This window comes from Azolla caroliniana, unplaced genomic scaffold, assembly GCF_043228905.1.
Source record: "Azolla caroliniana isolate FFs.n. ecotype wild unplaced genomic scaffold, voAzoCaro1.0.p SCAF_5, whole genome shotgun sequence".
NCBI classification, from domain to species: domain Eukaryota; kingdom Viridiplantae; phylum Streptophyta; class Polypodiopsida; order Salviniales; family Salviniaceae; genus Azolla; species Azolla caroliniana.
In genome coordinates this window covers 9,267,457-9,290,789 of record NW_028230440.1, presented here as the reverse complement: position 1 = coordinate 9,290,789, position 23,333 = coordinate 9,267,457, and the positions used below count along the sequence as shown (strand labels likewise).

General features: G+C 38.1%; 2 protein-coding genes across 2 annotated transcripts; both read left to right on the top strand.

The window, feature by feature from the left end:
- The first annotated feature begins 6,048 nt into the window (after positions 1–6,048).
- On the top strand, positions 6,049–13,933 carry LOC147864086 (ABC transporter G family member 39-like). The gene is made up of 22 exons (XM_087319710.1): positions 6,049–6,149; positions 6,255–6,339; positions 6,439–6,598; positions 6,735–6,811; positions 6,906–6,959; positions 7,039–7,129; positions 7,700–8,001; positions 8,150–8,428; positions 8,523–8,839; positions 9,749–9,909; positions 9,993–10,096; positions 10,188–10,353; positions 10,516–10,632; positions 10,708–10,892; positions 10,973–11,305; positions 11,375–11,665; positions 11,744–11,827; positions 11,913–12,046; positions 12,215–12,442; positions 12,524–12,695; positions 12,801–13,055; positions 13,181–13,933. The coding sequence occupies exons 2-22, from the start codon at positions 6,256–6,258 to the stop codon at positions 13,448–13,450; spliced, it is 3,864 nt and encodes a 1,287-aa protein (XP_087175836.1). The 5' UTR covers positions 6,049–6,149; position 6,255; the 3' UTR covers positions 13,451–13,933.
- A 5,519-nt stretch (positions 13,934–19,452) lies between these two features.
- Positions 19,453–22,781, top strand: LOC147864085 (putative beta-1,4-xylosyltransferase IRX10L). Its single transcript, XM_087319712.1, has 4 exons — positions 19,453–19,629; positions 21,153–21,541; positions 21,696–21,937; positions 22,038–22,781. The coding sequence occupies exons 1-4, from the start codon at positions 19,539–19,541 to the stop codon at positions 22,549–22,551; spliced, it is 1,236 nt and encodes a 411-aa protein (XP_087175838.1). The 5' UTR covers positions 19,453–19,538; the 3' UTR covers positions 22,552–22,781.
- Positions 22,782–23,333: the final 552 nt, after the last annotated feature.

The window sequence follows — 23,333 nt, the reverse complement described above, 5'->3', positions numbered from 1 at the left end:
GATTGGCATTCACAAAGTTAGCTCGATAAATCTAATCTGACTTGATCCAACACATTGGAGGAAGACTTTTTGAAGCCCGAAATTTTGAAGTCAAAGATAAGCCCCGCCGTGAATTGACCCTCATGACGAGGTAAAGGGCAAAGGAGATGGGGTCAAAGCAACACAACTTTAGTACCTGAAGAAAAATCTTGATTGCATAAGCTTGATGAAAACCCCTAATAACTTAGGATTTTTGTGAACATTTTTTGGATCAACAAGATCGACTTTGACTAGTCAGGATCGAGTACATATTCCAAACAATATGAAAACCACAATTCAACAATTCGAACAACTCGAGTCTTCAACTACACTAGTAGAACCAAGCTTAAGAGGACACACAATTGACCTTGAGAGGGCATGTTGAGAATCAAGTTTAGCTCGTGTAAACATGCGCTTATGGATAAAAGCATGGTGTGTGAAATAAAGTGCATGCACACACTTTATTGTAATCCGTGTGAACTATCTAGTTAAATAAAGCCTAACTAGATTGCGATATCTAGTTAGTTGTTAAGTGTAATGTTGTCAAAGAATATTAGATATTCTTATGACAGGACACAGAATCATACACGAGTGGATGTCTATGGATAGACTCCACCAACCACATTTAATATCACACTTAAGGACTTGTATATAAACCTACTTGGCTGGTTGTGTTCAAGTAATGTTTTTTCGTTGATTAATATAGTTCTCTTCAGTGCATATATTGTATCACCCCCCCTTCGGTGCATTTTATTATTTCAGGTTGTTTTCTTTGATTCCTTCTCTTGCTCACACACCCACTCTCACACACACATTATGATAGGGACACACACTCCCTTTGCACAACACTCGACCACAACCAAGTCTAAAATCGAACACAGAAAACGGGAAATGAAACGCACGACACAAATGAGAGAAGAGTACACAGGATGTTTAATGTGGAAAACCCTAAGAGGGAAAAACCACGGGAGTCCACAGACTCCAAACTATCACTATATCACAATGATTACAACAGTGAGCTCACGGAGGCAACGACCTCGTGCTCACGATCTTCGCCACAGGCGGCGGTTACAACAAAGGCAACGACCTGTGTGTGTGTGTGTGTGTACACTGTTACGCGCTCTCTATTCTTGCACCAACAAGAATGACAGCTACATCTCTCTGAGTTTGCCCTAAGTCATATTTATACTAATATGTCTTTTCGGCTATTTACAAATATAGCCCCGATGGACTCTCAGAAACATATTTACGAATATGTCCCTTCATCCGGTGAGCACTCCTCACCGGGCCTGCATCATCCGGCGCTTGCCGGGCACTCGTCATCCGGAGCTTGCTGGGTACACCACATCCGGTTCTCACCAGGTCTTCCGTAGCCGGGTACTCTACATCCAGTTTCAGCCTCGGCCGAGTTTCTCATCAGCACTGTTCTTCTCACTTCCCATCCGAAGGGACCTGTTTCCTAACACATTACACTTTTGCACACCCTCACTCTTTGAGAGTTAGAATTCTTTACATCATTAAACCACTCTCACACACACATTACACTTTTGCACACCTTGACTCTTTGAGAGTTAGAATTCTTTACATCATTGAACCGTAGAGATACCCTCAGATGACACTATATTAGCCAAATGTCCAAATGGTTGTAGCCAAAAATTCATTCTTTAATATGCCCTAGAACTTCATTGGATTCACCAACAAGATTGTATTTACCAAAAAATCCACTTGGTTGTGATCAATATTTCATTTTTCTAGCCTTCTAAGTGGTACTTGTTTGGATCTTCATTGGATCCATTGAGGTGCCCTCTAATGAAATTATTTTTACCAAACATTCCAATTGGTTATGATTGAATTTGCATTTCTAGAGTTTGGCATAAAGGACATATTTTTGCTAATGTCACAAAACTTGACAAACATGGGGCATCATGTTCTTGATCTTTAGATTTCAAAGAATTGAGAATATAATTGAGCCAAACTATGGTGAAGATCTCCAAGAAGTTTTCAGAAATATCATTTTCCATGCGAGGAATTTAAGGATGCATTCATAAGACGGTAATATATAATTGTCTACTTGCGAACATGTACAAATCTTGATGTCTATGCCCATGTTGTTGGAAGGTGAGTAAATGGATTGGAGGACAATTGCTTAACATCCAAACAATGCATGAAGTGGAGTGTGGTGCAAGTTGAGTGGAGGGATGTCGAGGGGTAGAGAAGAGGTGAGAGAGAGGGTGAGATTAATTAGGAAGAGTGGGGTGAATATTGGTGTGAGAGTAAGGTGAAAGGGTTTGGATGGTAAAGGTGGGCCCCTATTGGTTGGCTTGGAATTAACAATTAGCAAGGTTCGAACGAAACTGCAAAACTTGGCTTAAGGGTTTAAATTGTTTGGTTCGGTTTGGGGGTTTACCTAAACCTTCATTAACATGATGACATTGAAAAACTCCTTGGGGTCACACGAGAACCAACCACTTACCATGGCATAACACTCCTTCGCTTATCCTACTTGAGCCTCTGTATTAATTCTTAATCACTTGTCACACACTAATCCCTTCGATAATTTACTTAATGGATCAATTGATAATCCTATTTCGTATGTTACTTACTATTGGTAATAGGTCCCTTTGGATGGGAAGAGCAACAGTTAAATTGGATGGGCCTCGACCGAAATAAAAAATCGAATAATTGATTTAATAGCCGATTCAGGAGGCTATATTTGTAAATTGTCTGAATGTGCCCATGTAAAGAATCGGTGAGGATTCTGTGCAACGGAAGAACTCTATGTGTGTGTGTGGACAGAGAGAGAGAGAGAGAGAGAGAGAGAGAGAGAGAGAGAGAGAGAGTTACAGAAAACCGTATTAACAAGGAGACAAGAATGACCAACCACATACAAAGAGAAGGAGAAGGTGCTTATGTAGTCACCTTCTCTCTAAGTTCTCTCACTAGTACCGCCTCTTGAGAAAGAGGTCGTGTCTTAACTACTTAAAGAATATGTGTCATAGAACATTAACTTCTATGACACACTAGTTACTATACAAAGAGGTGGGGTGTTCACACACTTGAGTGTCCTAGAGTGTGTTCCCACACACGGGAAATTGAGTTTGATTCTCAACAACCCATTGGGACTATGTATATTGTCAATAGCCCTGAAAGTTGTATTAGTATAAATACAACTAGTTTAAACCTTATGAGTGCGAATCAAGTGTAGTTGACTATAGTTGTATAGTTACTCTCGAGGTCGTTGGCTTTGTAACTGTGTAATTGTAACTGTGTAAGAGAGAGAGAGAGAGTGAGAGTTAGAGAGTGAGTAACTCTACAACTGTCTGTCTGACGAAGGAGAGCTTAAGGTCGTTGCCTTGGAGCTTCTCGTTATACTCCTTCCAGGCCTGATAATGATTATGTTTTGGAGTTTGTGGACTCCACGTGGTTTTTCCCTTTCGGGTTTCTATGTTAAAAATACTTGTCTCTTTTCGTTTTTCTATCCATGCACTATCTTACTCGATTCTTTGCACCCGAAGATACATACGAGAAACCGATTGTGGCCGGTCACAATCCTAACACTTACTCGTAGTAATAAAGTTAAATACAAAACAATCATTATAATATACCTCGTAAATATTTAAGGCTCATCTCGTACCAAAGTTATATTCGCATAATTAACAAAGAAAGCTAGTGATTTTTCTTCTTTTTAAATTCGTCTATTATCAATGCCATTTGAAAGTACAAAAGCATAATCATGTATGATCAAGGTATCAAGATTTGGACAATGGACTTAATTAAATGACAATCCATTGGTTTCGATCGATTAATGAAAGTAGCGTAGGCCAACTAATATGTATGTAAATGGTTACAAAGTGTTTCATAATCGTCGTTTTGGCCAACACATTGGAAATTGAGCACCAAATTATTGTCTTGGAATTGTAAACAAAGGTAAGTGAGTTGAAGCTAAACACAAGATGGATAAGAAAGCAAAAGCATAAAAAAGCAAAAAGCAGGGAAACACGAAAATGCACAAAACGCGAGTTTTTTATATTTATATTATTTTCCATTTTTTTGGATTTTGTTTTTGTTTCTTGAAATATCAACCGGCGATGGCCGGTAAACAGAACTTGCAAACAAAACGAAGGTGGCTTGTTTTTACGCAGAGACGACGAAGACGAAGAAGAAGAAGAAGAAGAAGCCATGGCAGCATCATCATCATCTTCTTCGTCGATGCTGCATTCCTCTATATCAAGCTCCTCTCCTGACAGAGCTACCTCCAGTAGCAGCCGCAGAATATTCAGCGTCAATCAATACGCAGGCGCAGAAGTCGATATCATTCGCCGTCACCATATTCATGGTGATGGAGGTCGTGATCAAGGTGATGGTGATGATGATGATGAATCATTTAAGCTTCAAGGTATCTTTACTCACGCTTCTTCCTCAAAGGATCAGAATCATATAGAATCGAAACTATTCCCAGTACCCTCCGAAGATCAGGTTACAATAGAGGTTAAGAACATGGACTTCGATTATAAACATGCTCTACTTCAGAGGATCCTACCACTTCCTCAAGAAGACAATGAACAGCTCCTCCTCAAGCTCCGTGAAAGGATCGACAAGTAAAGTTTCAACTCCTCATTAGCTAATGAATATATTAGATTAGTCAAATGATTACTGGTTATTTGTGGGACAAATCATGTCATATGAATGCGATATGTTTTGTGCCACCCCAAGTTGTGTCATTAACCACCATAAAGTTACCCAAGTTGTGTCATTAACCAACATGAAGTTATTACGTTTTGCTTCATTCATTCATTCATTGACGGAAAAAGTATACTCATATGCATATCTATATGTTTCTGTGTCTGTGTTTGCATGTTTTTATATATTTATATTCATGAGAGTGTATATGCATACATATATCTATTGTAAGTACATGTATGCATGCATTTATATGTACATGTATGTGAATGCAATGTATGTATGTGAAGTGTATAAGTGTACATTTAATGTGTATATTTGGATATATTTATATGCATGTATTGGATATGTATTGATATAAGTAATTATGTATATGTACTTTTCAGCTGCAAACATCGTCTTTGTTTCTTTATGCAATTCGATTGATTTTTCTTTTTTCAATGAGTAATTAAGGTGAACATATGGACTCGAGCCTGTGTATAAATATGAGAAATTAAGGTGAAAATATATGAAATTTTTAAGTATCATTATCAAGTGATATGACGAGTTCACTTGCATATATGTGTGTGTAGGTATGTATATGTATATGCTTGTGTATATATGCATGTAAGTTTATGTACTTAACTGTGTACGTGTAAGAATGTATTCATGTACATATGTGTACGTAAATGTCTATTTATGCATCTGTGCATAAGTGTGTGGGATGTATGTGTCTAGACATGCACACACGAGTACATATGCCTATGTATGCATGTCGGAATATATTCACGTGTATCCATGTCTGGATGTATGCATTTGTTCATGTATGAATGCATGCATATGTCCATGTGCTCATGGGTGTGTATGTATGTATATGTATGACCATATGTACTTGCATGCACATGTATGTGTGTGTAGATATATGCCCGTATGTGTATGTATCTGATCTATGTTATATATGTATGTATTTGTATCTGTGTATGTATATCTGTATGTGTGTACTATATATCTGTGCCTATATGTTTTGCATGTATATGTTTTTGTATGCAAACACGTGCACACACACTCTCTCCCTCTCTCTCCCTAGTAATTTCAAGTGCTTAAGCATCAAAATATTTAGCTGATATTAAGAGAAGGATATTGATTCTGACATTTCTTTACAACGATTGTTCACATTCTAGAGTTGGAATAGATATTCCCAAAATTGAAGTCAGATTCGAAAATCTCAACATTGGTGCAGATATTTATGTCGGCAAAAGAGCCATCCCTACACTTCTAAATTTCACTTTAAATACCATCAAGGTATCTTCCGAAATTCAATCCATATACGTAGTCTTATTGTGAACTCCAAGATCAACATTCAATTTGAATCAAACAAAACAGGGTATATTCGATTATCTTCATGTAGCACCATCTCGGAATCAAAACTTCACAATTCTTCATGATATAAGTGGCATCATCAAGCCATCACGGTTTGTATATTCTCTTCTTTAGACAATCCATTCAGATGTGAGTTTATTCTATGCTATATACACACTCTCGACTGTATTTAATGTCTCTCAGGATCATTTTTCCAGCATGACTTTACTTCTCGGCCCTCCTGGATCAGGAAAAACAACTCTCCTGTTGGCCCTTGCTGGGAAGGCCGACTCTGATTTGAGGGTGACTAGCGCAAATATTCAATCCTACCATTCATTATTTTGGAGATGGAGATGGAGATGTGTGCAACAATATTTAAACTAGCTTTTACATTCTGTCCAGGTATCAGGTCGGATCACCTATAATGGATGTGAATTGAGGGAATTCGTACCTCAGAGAACAGCAGCATATATTAGTCAAAATGATTTGCAGATAGGAGAAATGACTGTTCGAGAGACACTAGAATTTTGTAGTAGATGTCAAGGATCTGGGTCAAGATATGGTGTTAGCACAAACATGGAATCTCATTAACTTTATTCTAGATTCAATAACTTAAACATTTTCTCGAATATTATGATTCAAACAAGTGCATTCCATTTTCTGTTCAAACTAGTTATGTTTTTCTTTGTGTCATGTAGAAATGTTGATGCAGTTGTTGCAAAGAGAAAAGGAGGCTGGCATAAATCCAGATCCTGATATAGACATGTTTATGAAAGTATGGCAACTTCAAAGTTGTTTTTTTTTTGCTTCTAAAGTTTTTAGCATTATCATTTCTATTTATGATTTTCAAACGTTGCATTTTGGTGTAGGGCATTGCTATTCAAGGTGCGGAGTCAAGTCTTTTGACAGATTATATAATGAAGGTAGCCAACCATCCTTACCTAATCTTCTTGCACATGGACTTTGGACGGAGTCATTTTTAACTTCAGGTCGATTCTGCAGATTTTAGGTCTTGATATGTGTGCAGACATATTAGTTGGGAATGAGATGGTTAGAGGAATTTCTGGAGGCCAAAAGAAAAGGGTGACTACTGGTATGGGTTCTTTTTGTCTCATTATCGTGGGGTGCTTTCATGGTATCCATCCCTTCTTTATTGTTAGCACATAGGGAAGGGTTCAAATATATTTCTCATTCCATTTTATTGTTCTGATACTGTACTTTGTTGCCCTTCAAATGCCCCTAGGAATGTGCGCTTCATAGTTTCTAAACATTTTTAGAAACTTGTTGTTCAAGTAGATGGCAGATTTTGTCACCGTCATTGAGTATAGGTTCAATCCTCATTGAACTGCAGTTTGGGGCCAAAGCTCAAACTACTTCATCACATTGTCAGAGACAAGAAACCAGTCTCCACTTTGTATTCCTTTTTTATGAATATGTGCTAATGACATGGTTGAACGTACACAAATTTCGTACTTGCTTATCCCATATCTCGAGCTTGGCCTCCAATGGACATTTATTGTATATTGGATTTTTGTTCTCAAAGACGAGACAACACTTAAAATGTAATCTCTTGTTTGGTCTTATAGGCCATTTTGGCCTCTTAAAAGATGTTACTATATCTTTCTTTCTTTCTCTCATGCAAATGCTGCTTTCAATTTCACAGGTGAGATGCTAGTAGGACCCTCAAAAGTCTTTTTTATGGATGAAATTTCTACTGGGCTCGATAGTTCTACGACATACCAGATTTTGAATTGCTTACAACAAAGTGTACATGTAATGGATACAACGATGTTTATTTCCTTGCTTCAACCTGCTCCAGAAACATTTGAACTCTTTGATGATATCATATTACTTTCTGAAGGTCAGATTCTGTATCAAGGACCTCGAGAATCAGTGCTGGACTTCTTTGAATTCATGGGTTTTAAATGTCCAGAAAGAAAAGGAGTTGCTGATTTTTTGCAAGAGGTAAGATTCCCCATCTTCGAGGTCTCATATAGCGAACTCATTTAATGATTGTACAAGATAAAGCAATCTGATAATCAGAGGCATAGTTATCCTAGGAAGATCTTTATATCACGTTAACTTCAAGTGCATAAATATACCCTTTACATAGGTCACCTCAAGGAAAGATCAACAACAATATTGGGCAGATAACAAACCATATCGATACATACCAGTGTTTGAATTTGCACAATCCTTCAGCAAATTTCATCTGGGACAGAGGGTTTCACTGGAACTTTCAGTTCCATATGATAAATCAAGGAACCATCCAGCATTGCTTGCAAAGGAAAAGTATGGTTTAAGTCGATGGGGACTGCTGGCTGCTTGTTTTTCAAGGGAGTGGCTACTTATGAAACGCAATTCATTTTTGTACATTTTCAAAACTTTGCAGGTAAGAAGATATCTTACTTTTAAAGCCATCTCTAAATGTTACAAGTGAGTGTCTTACTGTAGTATCCTGATTTACATTTATTATTTATGAACAGATTTCTTTCATGGCAATGGTCACAATGACCGTTTTTCTTAGAACTACACTTCACCACAATACTATTAATGATGGAAATATCTACCTTGGAGCAATATTTTTCGCAATTTGTAATGTCCTGTTCAATGGTTTTGTGGAGTTATCTCTGACAGTTTTTCGGCTTCCTATTTTCTACAAACAAAGAGATATGCTGATGTATCCAGCCTGGGCATTTTCATTGCCAACATTAGTGATGAGGATTCCTTTGTCACTCCTGGAGTCTGGTATTTGGGTCATTTTGACTTATTATGGTATTGGTTTTGCTCCTGATGCTGAAAGGTAATCACCCATCTGGCATTCTCATTTGCTTGGGCACATTTATATCACTCACTCACTCACTCTCTAGAACCCCATCACAATTTTCTTTAGCCCGACCACTCCTCGTGCTACAAGTCTATTAAGGGCCGCAGAGAACAATCACAAGTTGTTGAAGGACAACAGTACAGTCACACAAGCTCATAAAAAAAGAACAATCACAACTTTCTTCAACCCCATACTCCTACTCATGCTACAAGTCAATCAAGGGCAACACCAGGACATAACAAATGGGTTACAATAGATCAGGCAATAACAATTTGTCATGCACGTAGGCCCTGGCACATGTACTATGATCTCACCATCCTTGTCATCAACTGCTAAAGGCCATTATCTCCCACCATTGCAGGTGCTTCCCTCGCTTTGGAGATCTGTCTATTCTGGATTGACCTATCCTAGAGATCTTTCGAAGACAAATTACAATATATTTGACTTGAGAATCTCACATGTACCGATAACAAGATTCTTTAGTCTGTTTTTGTTTGATTTACTTTTTTTTACTAATCAACATTTATTTTGATTTGTTGCTCTCTAAGACGAGACATCAGTTAAGATGTAATCACTTGTTTGGTCTTATATTCCGTTTTGGTCTCTTAAAAGACGTTAATCTCTCTCTCCCTGGCATGCATACACCCACACATGTTTATAGAAAAACATATATCTGTCTTTAAGTACACCCCACTTGGATCAGGCATGGTGCAGATTGTCTTCAGAGTTTTATTTTTGTGACCAGCGGTCAACTGTCCCAGATGTTTAATAATCCTAAATTCTTCCATTCACATTATAAGCTTCTATATGATTTGTTATTATGATTGACCTTGCTGTCATGCAAGTCTATTTTCCTAATTCATTGTTTTGCGGATGCATTCTCAGATTTTTCCGCCAATTCTTGGTGCTTTTCCTTATTCATCAAATGGCATTAGGGTTATTCCGTACAATTGCTGCAGTGAGCAGAGATATGGTTGTGTCCAGCACTTTTGGCACTTTCATACTGGTCGTAGTATTTGTCTGCGGCGGTTTTGTTGTCTCAAGAGGTGTGATACTTGAGACATCCTCTGTACTGAAATTTGATACTTATGAACAGAATTCATCTAAGAGTATGATGAGTTTTTGCCAGATAACATTCCAGTTTGGTGCATCTGGGGATTCTGGAGCTCACCACTGACATATGGCCAGAATGCCATGGCCGTAAATGAATTTCTTGCACCTCGATGGGCTACTGTGAGTAATACATATATATTATAGGAAACATGGGGAATTGCCATCCAATCTTACCTGATGCAATATTCTTTCACTCGATTGATGTTTGCAGCCCAATCCCGACCCTCGTATTAATGCTAGCACGGTTGGCCAAACTGTCTTAAAATCAAGAGGAATGTTCACAGTGTCATATTGGTACTGGATTGGTATTGGAGCACTCTGTGGATACATAGTATTTTTTCACCTGCTATTTACATTAGCTTTGATTTACCTCAATCGTAAGATTCCCTTTGACTTTTAGTCCACATAATACATATTAGTGTAGTTCTGTTAATTTGGACCTGTACACACTTCCTAATAAAAATAACCCCCCATAACTTATGAATATGCATCGACATGGGTTTAATTCAGTAAAGGACATGGGTTTGCATAACTTGCAGCACTTGATAACCGACATCCATTACTTTCCGAAGAAGCATTAGAAGAAAAGTATGCTAACTGGATTGGAGAAGTTAAAGTCAATAAGAAGACACAGCTTCCACTAGATTTGTCACAAGGTAATTATTTCTTAATCATAAGCAAACTTGTGAATCTGCCAGCCATGGTTTGAATGCTGAAACGGTTAGAAACAGGAAATGGCGTTAGAATAAAAGAATCCAGCTTGAGTATAGTAGTTGAATCATTAGAAGTTGATTTGAGACACGATAATGCCATCCATGAACCAGAAAATGCTGCATCACAGAAGGGAATGATATTGCCATTTCAACAGCTTTCAATGGCATTTGAAAACATAAACTATTATGTTGATATGCCTACTGTAAGTTACGTGAATTCTGGAACTCACATATTTTTCTCTGTAGTTTCCTATTGAGAAGTAACTATGGGACGTCTTTGCAGGAGATGAAAAAACATGGAGTAAATGAAGATAGGTTGCAGCTTCTTCGAAATGTATGTGGGGCATTTAGACCTGGCATTCTTACAGCTTTGGTTGGTATCAGTGGTGCTGGAAAGACAACTCTCATGGATGTTCTAGCTGGGAGAAAAACTGGAGGTTACATTGAGGGAACTATTAGTATATCTGGTTATCCCAAGAAACAGGAGACATTTACTAGAATTTCAGGTTATTGTGAACAAAATGACATACACTCTCCAAATGTAACTGTCGAAGAGTCACTTATGTATTCAGCATGGCTTCGTTTAGCTCGGGAAGTGGAAAGCCAAACAAGAAAGGTATTGTGTGCTATTCCAATGATGAATTACAAATGGCAACAATCTCAGCAACATTTTGTTGGTTAGCAGATCTTTGTAGATGAGGTGATGGACCTTGTTGAATTATCAGCTATAAAGGATGCTATTGTTGGGCAATCAGGTATTAATGGGTTGTCAACTGAGCAGAGGAAGAGACTTACAATTGCAGTTGAGCTTGTTGCAAATCCGTCTATTATCTTCATGGATGAGCCCACTTCTGGATTAGATGCAAGAGCTGCAGCAATTGTGATGCGAACAGTTCGTAATACTGTAAATACAGGACGAACAGTAGTTTGCACCATCCATCAGCCTAGCATTAATATTTTTGAAGCATTTGATGAGGTAAACAATAGAAAATTGATTAAATGAGCAGGGGTTCTTTTGAAACACATCTTACTAATGGTAACCACATTTATTCAGCTGCTTCTTATGAAAAGAGGCGGTCAAGTAATATATAGTGGCCCTCTTGGACATCACTCTCAAAATCTTATCCATTACTTTGAGGTATTTCTTAATTCCAGTACGTTACTCCACAGGCTTTACAAGCTCCGAATCCGTCTATTTATTTTCTTGGCTTAAATCATTTCAGAATATTCCTGGTGTACCCAAGATTAAGGATGGATATAATCCGGCCACTTGGATGTTGGAGATAAGCTCTGAGCCGATGGAGGCACACTTAGATGTCAACTTCGCTCATTTATTTGAGAACTCCTCTTTGTTTGAGTAAGAAATCAATTTTAACACTTTATATGGAAATGAAATGAATCAGAAAGACTGCCATATTTCTAGTTGCACATGACTTTGGCTTGGCCAAAGATCTAGAAACACTTTAAAGTTGGAGCTATGATTTTGCATCGCCATCAATTCTTAAGTTTCTACATTTTGTAACAGACAGAACAAAGCACTTCTTAAGGAATTGAGCTATCCTGCCTCAGACACTAAGGAAATCCAGTTTCCTACAAGATATGCTCAGAGTTTTTGGGTACAATGCCTAGCATGCCTTTGGAAGCAGCACTTATCGTACTGGCGCAATCCTTACTATTCCGTTGTCAGATTTTTCTTTACCACAATTACTGCATTTATATTTGGAGCCATCTACTGGAACCATGGAAAAAAGACGTATGTTTTGCTCAATTTTTGTTGTTTTATAATAAGCAATTATATTTATCCGAAGTCTCATGTTTCCAAAATTTTCTGTAGTGGAACATTGCAGGACCTATTTAATATCTTGGGAGGGATGTATGCTGCAGTATTATTTGTTGGAGTGAATAATTCATCTTCAGTTCAGCCTGTGGTGGGTGTAGAGCGATCAGTTTTTTACCGTGAAAGGGCAGCAGGGATGTACTCAGAAATGCCTTATGCATTTGCACAGGTTAAATCCTGGATTTAACTGAATTTTACTTTACAAGAAAAATGTACTTTTCATATATTGTAGCAGTGCAGTATTTTAACTATGGATCAGTTTTTATTTGTGCAGGCTGCAATTGAGGTACCATATGCTCTTGCTCAGACTGTCGTTTATGTCCTTATTTTATACTCTATGCTACACTTTGACTGGAGGCCAGAAAAGTTCTTCTGGTTTGTCTTCTTCACTTTCTTCAGCTTCCTCTACTTCACTTATTATGGCATGATGTGTGTTGCCTTAACTCCCAATCATCATTTTGCTGCAATTGTGACATCTGCCTGTTATGGCTTATGGAATCTCTTCTCCGGCTTCCTCATCCCTGTCACAGTAAGTATATACCATTTTTCTACTAAGTTTAACTTCTAGATCAATTTTCAAAACATGCTCCTCTTAGTTTGCAAAATATCTCTATATATCTTTGGTACATTCATGCAATACATTAACTTTTGTAGGCAATTCCCATCTGGTGGAGATGGTATTATTGGGCCACACCTGTCAGTTGGACATTATATGGAATCATTTCCTCCCAATTGGGTGATGTCAATGATATGGTCTTGGTTCCTGGAAAAGGTGAAAGGGTTGTGAGTGAGTACATAACAGAATACTTTGGTTTCCGAACCAATTTTCTTGGCTTGGTGGCTGTGATACATGTTGTATTTGTGGCTGGGTTTGTAGTCGTGTTTGCCTATTGCATCAAGAATATTAACTTCCAAAAGAGGTGATTTCATAGATTATATCACTGGCCAGATCGATTTTGCAAATTTATGTCTTTGTGGTGAGATTTGCATATTCCGTCAAACATATTAACAACCAAAAGAGGTGAGTTCATTGCTCTTCATATCAAAGTGTCAGAAAACCCATTGTTTTCCTTTGGTAAACAGCCTCTGTCTGACATTACACTGATGCAAGCTAACAAATTTTCTAAAGAAAAGATGGATACCTAATGTATCCCGGAGTCATTCCATTTGATGTAGCAAAATCCGCCTGTTACACAACCTACACAACTGCTGTGCAGTTTGATATTGAATTGGTCAAACTGAATATAATAGTTATAGGATTGTCGCATGCCATGGGCTCAGAAAACATTATAAATAAATAAATATTATGATTACCTATGTCTTAGGTTTATTGACTTTATCTGAAAGTTTGACTTTGAAACTTCAAATTTGTTTCTCAAGTTTAAATGCAAGAGATAAATTTGTTTATTTTGATGTTATGCCATGGTCAATGTCCTCATTCACTATCTCATAGCTTTATCTATCATAATATATGTGCATGAATGGTAATGCGATAAGAATTTATGATCGAATTATTTCATGTACAACATGCACCCATACAAATATAAGGTTTGAATGGTTGGATGGGAGATCCAAGAAAGACATGAAATACACCAAAGAATTCGGTGAAAAACTATTTGTAATCAATATTGTTTGAAAATGCTGTGCACATCATTGATTGGGCGTTGTTGCAAATGCCAACTTTCCCCAGCCTCCTCTCCTTTCAACAATCCAAGTAGTTGTTGCCATGCCATGGTTCACCTTAGGCAGAATGCTATATTGTTGAACCCCAATTTGTTGTCACATTGACATAGAACTGCAACAGTTGGTGCCACGCCAACATTGGTAACCATATCTTTATGTTCGGATTGGAGATATTTAAAGAATTAAAATCAAATTAAGTGATGAAATACCACCAATCTTATTTCTGGAGTTCTAGGCCCTATCAAGCATCTTTGTAAAAATTTCAAGAATCCTCTATAATCATGATTCAACAAAAAAATTGTTCTGTCATGTTCACACACCTAACATATTTTTGTATCAATATAGTCAATATATGTGCAGTTTTGATATATAACTTGAAGCCTTGCCAAAGTGACAAAAAGTCGAATGTGCAAATGCATCTTGTAAATATATTATTGCATTGTTGGTATTGTACATTTGGTGCGTCTCTTGTTTGCATTTGTGTTATTCCTATGTTCTTTAATGGATGCTTCATGTAGCTGGATTATTTTACTAAATGAATGTTTATTTGAGTTTGAGTGTGTTTCTTGCTATCTTTTGTCATTGAACAACACATCCACAATGAGTTATTCCATCTCAACAATGTACAAACTATTTTGTTGAACTCCCAAAAAATGTGATTAGAGCAATCATAACCAATAAAAGCATGGACTTGTGAGACTCAATTTGAAACAAGAACTGATGAGAGAAAAGAAGGAATGTCTTAAGACTTCATATTAATATCAGATATATAAGAGAGCAAAGTTGTGGAAGGAGCTGAAGTTATATATATTCAAAGTAGACTTGAACGTGTGATGTAGCTAACCAACCATTTGGAAGAACAAAATGCGAGATCTATTAGATCGACAGTTCGATGAACTTGATGGGGGATGTCATGGACCACTTAGGTTTTTCTAAGTGTGATGATTTAGAACATTCAAGGAAGTCAACAATCCAAGGAAGTTCTAAGTATGAACATTTTGTCATTGAAGAACTCCAACCCACAACCTAAAGGAACAAATTGAGCATGATGAAGGGTGGTCAAGAGGATGCTATTGTGACATCATTACGGCAATGGGAAGGGAGAGAGGAGTGACTAACTTGAGTTAGGGTCAGAAATAGATGGGGAACCATTTAGGGACAAAAAAAGTAAATGACCCACTAAATCACTCCTTTACTTTATTCTATGATTCTTTAAATCCACAAAGAGGTGATGCCAAACATATGTCTTATACATGATGACAATTTTGTGCAAACTAGCCTTTGTTATGTACAAGATATCACATGGATGCACACTTAGAATTTTCATTTATTGATGAGTTCTCCTTGTAAGAGTGTTCTTATTTGTGAAGTCTCATTTATCACTAGTAAGTTATTCTTCGCATATATGATGTTTCCTTTGACATAATATGCAATGTTTGTTGGCACAGTTGTACTTGGAATTTGCATGATCACATTTCCCTTGCACAAAAAGATTTATGCTAATTACATTGTGTATTACATTCATTCTCTCTCACCATCTGCACATGAATCAAGTTTCTCAAGCAATGAAGTTTGAGATGATTTCACAATGATTCATGTAATATCAACACAATCAAGTTCTTCAAGGTTTGTTGAATATTCAAGATAAAATTTTGTAACCCAAACTTGTTAAGCATTCTCGCAATATTCACAATCTTTTCCATGTGGAGATACCTCACGTCACGCTCACACTCAACAACATAATGTTAACAACATCTTTAACGCAATCAATTATAAGTATTCAATACAACTATCTATAGCCACGTGGGAGATACCATATTACAACCTACCATTCTATCAATCAAATTTCCATAAAGTTGACAAAGAGTTGAATTGATGCTTGTGTTGACTCTAGATGTTTGCACCGAGTGCACGTCTTTGTATTAGAGGAGTTGTATCTCTATGCTAATATTGTAGGTTAAGGATTTCAAACCACTGTATACCTATTGATGGCAAGTCAAGCGATAGTGGTTGTCAAGCACTCTGAAGCCTCTTACTTTGCTAACCTTGATCTTGAAAAGTCCCACTCATCTCTCGTAGAAGTGTCAATCTCACTAAGAAGCTAACTTATACCCTAATGGGTTTTAACATTAGATACATATACTAGTAAACACAAACAAAGAGATTAAAAGCCTAGTATCCCTTAATGATAACCACTCAACTCACAACACGTACATGAGAGAGAGAGAGAGAGTATTAAGATTCGAACCTCTAACCTTCACTTTTGATTCGCAAGTTGGGGTGAGAAAATATGTTGTAAAGTTAAAAGGACTTCTTTTGTGGCAGTGATAGTGCTAGAGAAGTTAGGAAATCTCAACCATGAAGAGGGAGAATTCGGCAAGGTCACATATCATCATATTCAACATTTGAATTGGTGTGTAGGGCATTTGCCTCTTCTAGCAACAAATGTCAACGATCATGCTTTGCTATTGATTGTGTACAAAATAGAACCATTGCGCATGACCATTGGTGACTAGGTGAATAGTTGATGTCCCCACATGCCCATTATGTTGGGTACCCCATCCCATGGCTTCAAGATTACAATCCATAGATTGACTTGACTAGATGTATTGTCTACTTACGAATGGTAGTTGCCCAATCTACGGAGTTCGATTGACCTTGTATATGTCTTCAACAAGGCTAATGTAGGCTAAATACCACCCCACTTCCCAAAACATTGCACCATCATACTTGTTCTCGATGGACGAGTCTCATTTGGCTCAACCTACCACATGAATAACATGCATTGTGTGAATATTTTGATGATAACCTTGTCAAAGGCTTCATCTACACCAACAAATCCATGTGTGCTTCACTTATGTTTGTTGCCAAGAAGGACAAGTCACTATATATGAGAAGATTGTCACAAGCTCAACACCATTAGCCACTCCCTTGCATATCCACTCTCATGGATCACTTGTCTTTGCGCCAACATGTTAAACAAGCTTGGCCTTTGTAATGTGTATAATTTGTGCAATCGTGAATGTGACTAATGGAAGTTTACGTTCCAGACCCCATTTGTCATTGAAAAGAGTTACATGCGGAAGCTCGTAGACAAAACTGACTTCGCCGGATATCAGCAGAAAATATGTGCAAGTTTAATGGAAGCTACAAGAATACACAGAGAGAGCGGGAGAGATAGAGAAACCAAAACGTAAACTCTATTCCAAAAATAATGAACACTCTATACATACAATGTACTCAATGAGCACTTTTATAGAAGTCCTTAAAAGGATTGATAGAAGTACTAAGATGTACTTCAATGCTCGTACCGAGCTATTGGCACTTACTCCTAAAAATATGCCTACGTACTAGGCTAGGATCATAGGTCTCTAACAGCCTACCGGTTACACTAAGATTGGGACACTGATCCGGCTCTCCGTTCCAGACACCAATCCGGACATTGATCCGGCTCTTGGTTTATTCAGCAGATCCGGATCTTGTTGAGCTTGCTCACTCAACACTCCCCCTCGAGCTCAACTTGAGGTTGGATCGTCGTGTCAGTGTCTTCCGGTCATTCCCTCTGGCTTCTCCTGGCGTCTTCACGCCTCACTTGCGCTCCTCGCCCCGTCCGGTCCCGCTTTCCACGACCCGTCTGGTTTCGCACACCTAGAGCTTCTTGGTCGACTTTGTCTGCTCATAAGGCCCATCTCACCTCCTTCGTTGCTATGATTTCGGCGCTTCTCGACCCTTCGATTCCTTCGTGTCGGTGTTGACTTCAACTGCCTTCTAGTCTGTTTGGCCTTGAGTTGATTTGGCTTCTCCGAATCGACTTCCTCCAATTCGTTCCAACTCTTGTCCGAATTGGTTGTCTCCAATTCGTCCTCGATCTTCAGGCCCTTCACAACATCGGACCGCATCCGAGTCTTGGCCTTCTTCTTTCAGTCGGCTTTATCCGTCTTGACTCTGCCGCCGTCGCCACTTATTCTGACTTGATCGGATGTGCCAACTTCCTCAGCCGACTAGACTCCCTTTTTTTTCTTGTCTCCCCCTGTTTGGATTGTTTCCTTTGGATTGAAGGGCCTAAAGATTGAAGACGAATCAGAGGCAGCCGATTCGGAGGAGCCGAATCAACTGAAGACCAAATGGACGAGAAGGCAGCGGAAGTCGATGTCGACACGGAGGAACTGATGGGTCGAGAAGCACCAGAGTCATAGCAGTGAAGGAGTTGAGATGTGCCTTATGAAAAGACAAGCCGACTAAGAAGGTCTAGGTGAGGGGAATTGGACGAGTCATGGAAGGTAGGACCAGATGGGTTGAGGAGCGCAAGCAAGGCGAGAAGACTCCAGGAGGAGCCAAAGGGAAGGACCGGTAGACACTGGCACCGCGATCCGACCTCAAGATTGAGCTTGAGGGGGAGTGTTGAGTGAGCAAGCTCGACATGATCCGGATTGGTGTCCGGATCTGAGTGTAACTGGTAGGCTGTTAGAGGCCTACGATCCTAGCCTAGTATGTAGGCATGTTTTTAGGAGTTAGTGTTAGTCGCTCAGTACGAGCATTGAAGTACATGTCAGTACTTCTGTTAGTACTTTAAGGACTTGTATAAAAGTGCTCAAGGAGCACATTGTATGTACAGAGTGTTCATTATTTTTGAATTGAGGTTTGATGTTCTGCTCTCTCTGTCTCTCCCACCCTCTTTGTGTATTCTTCTAGCATCAATTAAACCTGCACATATTCTGTTGATACTCGGTGAAGTCAGTTTTGTCTAAAAGCTTCCGCACGTAACTCTTTTGAAACAACATGTAAAATATGCAATAGGATGAATGTCACTTGCTCTTCGCATGCTCGGCATATAGTGCAATTCGTTCAAGATATGCTAACATACTAAGAGGGAGTGATAACTTAAGTGCCATACTTAAGACACCACCTAGACGGTTGAGCTCATATGTGTATGTTGTATTCACGCATAAAGACTTTAAACTTCAATGTATGAAGAACACTTTTTAGGAAGGAGACACATATCAAGAACACATGTATACTCTCGTCCCATAGGTCAAATTTGGCCTCGTTATGGACAATAAAAATTCTAATTCTAATTCTTTATTTCTCTGGAATGCCCCCCCATCATGATTCAAAGAATGAAAAAGCCGTAGGGGCATTTTGGGAAATAAAGAAACTTAAAGGAAAGGAAATCATTTGTCTATGATGAAGACAGACTAAAGTGACAAGCGCTCAAATAAATAAAAAAAGATGGAAATTGAAATGTATACAGAAGTAGACGGAGAAGGTGAAGAAGAAGGCTCCATCGCCGTGCTCAAAGAAATAAGGTGATCTCTACTGACACAAAACGATGAAGAGGGCCGTTCTTCTGGCCATTTCTCTTCTTGTTTCAATTTCGTTCCTTCCTCCTCTTTCTGCATCTCCTCAAGAACGGATCTCAGGTAGAATGTTTTTGCCTCTTTCTTTTGATAACATTTCATCATCCCATTTTGATCTCTCGTTTTTCACCGATATACATGGAACCCTAGATCAGGGTTTGGAAATGGTATATGATATAGCTTCTCTTGAAAAAGAAGGAAATAACAGATAAGTTAGTGAGAACTCTGTGCAGTGAAGTATTTCTTTGTGATATATAGTTTTCTGTGAAGTTTTTCGTAACATTACTATTTTTTTCCAATTCTCATTTGCCTAATAATGTGGATTGATTATTGTGCAGATTTATTACCTCTTTTTTTTGTTTTCTTCTTTGCAAAAAATCTTCTTTTTTTTATGTTGCTGTAAACTTTGGTGTTCTTCTTACTCTAATTAAGCAATGGCGTATAGAAAAACACTGATCCGAACAAGATTTAAGGAATAATGTATTGAACAACATTACTGACAATGTTATAAGTGGTATATCAACATACCTCTGGGGGTACAGGAAAATTCTGTGTAGTCTTAATAACTTGGACACAACAGATGCATCGTAGACAACTATTTAATCTTATTAAGTGGTATATCAACACAAACAAATTGAGATGTAGACAACAAGTGTTTCGTTGTAATGAGACAAGGATAAAAATTGCAATTGTATAATCTTAACAAGTCATATATCAGCACATACACATGATCATGTATACAACAATTTTATGACTTTCATAATTGGTTTCTCAATACAAAATACAGCAAACATTTAGCCCTTAATACCTGTTATTATGGGGACATAGAAAACACATTTATCATCTTAATATCTTATATATCAACAGATACATAAGGGGGCTGATCCCAGGGGCATAGATAGAAAATGTTAAGATTGTGGAGTTCTCTTTTTGTCCTACGCCATAAGTCTACAAGGGCCTTCTATAGAGAAAGATACCTCATGATTGAGGCATAAAATAGTTGTCATCCTTATAACCAGTAGAGGTACATTAAAATGTCACCAATTTCTTACATTTTTAAAAGCCCCTTTGTTGCATGTTATGATCATCATAATATACTTATTGACTGAATTGCACTAGAGATAGAAAATTTAGCTCTTGATAGATTTCTAGACAATCTGCCAGAGGCCATAGTCAGGACAGCTATGGTCTGGATATAGACAGGAAGACTATCTTTTCGTTATCATACAGTATACAACCTTCCGGTTCTTCATTGTTCATCTTGCCATGCGCAGATAGTTTCTATGGCGTGCACACAAAGGTAAGGCTCTTCCTTCAAGGTGTGTCCCAAAACCAGGGCAGACGTATTTTGTTTTGCCCCTACTGGAGGACCCCGTGACAAACTGATATGCTCTATCCTCAGCGTTACTTCATTAAGGTTTAATTATTTTTAAGGAAATTCATCGGTCCTAACAGTCATAGATTGCAGCCATTGATTTGTTGCTAGCATTGGTTACATGATATGCCTCACTCACAGGTGGTGCATATTGACTAGTCTTCATGTGATATCACTTTTATTTAATAAAGATAAATATTTTCCAATACAGGCAGTGCTGGAGATGTCTTGGAAGATGATCCTGTAGGAAGGCTGAAGGTTTTTGTCTATGAACTTCCAAGCAGATATAACAAGAAAGTCTTAGAAAAGGACAGGAGGTGCTTGACTCATATGTTTGCGACAGAGATTTTTGTACATGAATTCCTATTAGCAAGTCCTGTTCGGACACTAAATCCAGATGAAGCAGATTGGTTCTACACGCCTGTATATACAACCTGTGATCTCACACCTAACGGTTTGCCATTACCGTTCAAGTCTCCTAGAATGATGCGTAGTGCTATTCAGTATATCTCAACACGATGGCCATATTGGAATGCTACAGAAGGTGCAGACCATTTCTTTGTTGTACCACACGATTTTGGGGCTTGTTTCCATTACCAGGTTAACCCTAAACACGAAATACTAAAACCTAAACCCTAAACCCCTAAACCTTAAGTCGAAAGACTTAACCCTATGTGCTAAGACTAAACTCTAAAACATTATTCTTAAGATCATGATCCTGAGTGCTTTCGATTTGCCATCGTTCACGGTGCAGGAGGAAAATGCTATTGCAAGGGGCATTTTGCCTATGCTACGGCGAGCCACGCTTGTGCAGACCTTTGGGCAGAGGTATCACGTCTGCTTGAAAGAAGGATCCATAATAGTACCTCCTTATGCACCACCACAAAAGATGGAAATGCATTTTATTCCTCCAAGCACACCTCGCTCCATATTTGTGTATTTCAGAGGCTTATTCTATGATAAAGGAAATGATCCCGAAGGTGGTTACTACGCACGGTGAGCTTTGCTTATAATGTTTTTTAACTAGTTAATGATGCAACTTTCAAAATAAAATCCTTTCTAATCCAAGGAAGATATGAGCTTTATCATGTTGCAGTGGCGCACGAGCAGCTGTATGGGAAAATTTCAAAGATAACCCTTACTTCGACATATCTACAGACCATCCGACTACATATTATGAAGACATGCAAAGGGCTATTTTTTGCCTCTGCCCGTTAGGATGGGCTCCTTGGAGTCCCCGCTTAGTCGAAGGGGTAATTTTTGGATGCATCCCTGTGATCATTGCTGATGATATAGTCTTACCTTTTGCAGATGCGATTCCTTGGGAAGATATTGGCGTATTTGTGGATGAGAAAGATGTTCCAAACTTGGATTCAATCCTTACGTCAATACCTCCGGATGTTATATTAAGAAAACAAAGGCTTTTAGCTAACCCTGCTATGAAACAAGCCATGCTTTTCCCTCAGCCAGCTCAACCTGGTGATGCATTTCACCAAATTCTGAATGGGTTAGCAAGAAAGCTTCCACATGGTAAGGGCGTGTTTTTAGAACAAGGACAAAGCTTCCTGAATTGGACTGAAGGTCCACCAGGAGACTTGAAGCCATGGTAATAATGTCAGGTACAACTATGTTGGTTATTCTTTTAATGTATGATGTGCTGAAAACTGAGATCTTCATATATTCTTTAGCTCGAGATCTATAGAATTTCGTGCCAGTAGAGTCAGGATAATGTTTCAAGTCCCATGCCCTTTGAATCCATGCACATAAATGGATAGGTGGGGATCATATGTATTTTTGACAAATATCTAATGCATTTGCAGCGTGTCCTTTGTGTTATATTTATTCTTTGAGAAGATTTTCATCTGTTGCTATATAAATATTGTCCTGTCCCATGCCAATCATTCCTAGATTAGCATAGCATTATCCAATTATATTAAATCAATTAATGTAACAAAGGTCATATCCATGTCCACCTATATCTGTTGATAAAAGTTCTAATAGAAAATATTTGCAATACATATGCAAACAAGGACTTGTATGGGTCATGTGGCCTCCTATATCTGCACGTAAATAATCTTGAAGTTAAATATCCCACCTTCCTAGATGTTTTTGGTATGAGATAATAAAAGTTCATTCAAGTGATGTAAGTAAAATGCGACCATACATACTTTTTCTAATCAATGGGTATATAAATCTATGCTGAAATATTAAATCATACATCATATGAATATACACATAGGTAGAGCATTGCTTCCTATTGCATGTGTCACATGTCAGCAATTTATCAATGCATTAGGAGTCATTTGAGGATCGCTTTTTGAAGTATCATGCATCATATAGAAATCTCTTCCTAAATAGATGCATTGTTTTGCATTTACATTTTGTACATGTT

Excerpts from the sequence above, each read along its gene's own strand:
- LOC147864086 (XM_087319710.1), top strand. The coding sequence starts at position 6,256 with ATGACTTTACTTCTCGGCCCTCCTGGATCAGGAAAAACAACTCTCCTG. Across the intron at positions 6,960-7,038 it reads TGACAGATTATATAATGAAG|ATTTTAGGTCTTGATATGTG; the intron begins GTAGCCAACCAT and ends TCGATTCTGCAG. Across the intron at positions 13,056-13,180 it reads GCTTCCTCATCCCTGTCACA|GCAATTCCCATCTGGTGGAG; the intron begins GTAAGTATATAC and ends TAACTTTTGTAG.
- LOC147864085 (XM_087319712.1), top strand. The coding sequence starts at position 19,539 with ATGAAGAGGGCCGTTCTTCTGGCCATTTCTCTTCTTGTTTCAATTTCG. Across the intron at positions 19,630-21,152 it reads TCCTCAAGAACGGATCTCAG|GCAGTGCTGGAGATGTCTTG; the intron begins GTAGAATGTTTT and ends TTTCCAATACAG. Across the intron at positions 21,938-22,037 it reads GAAGGTGGTTACTACGCACG|TGGCGCACGAGCAGCTGTAT; the intron begins GTGAGCTTTGCT and ends ATCATGTTGCAG.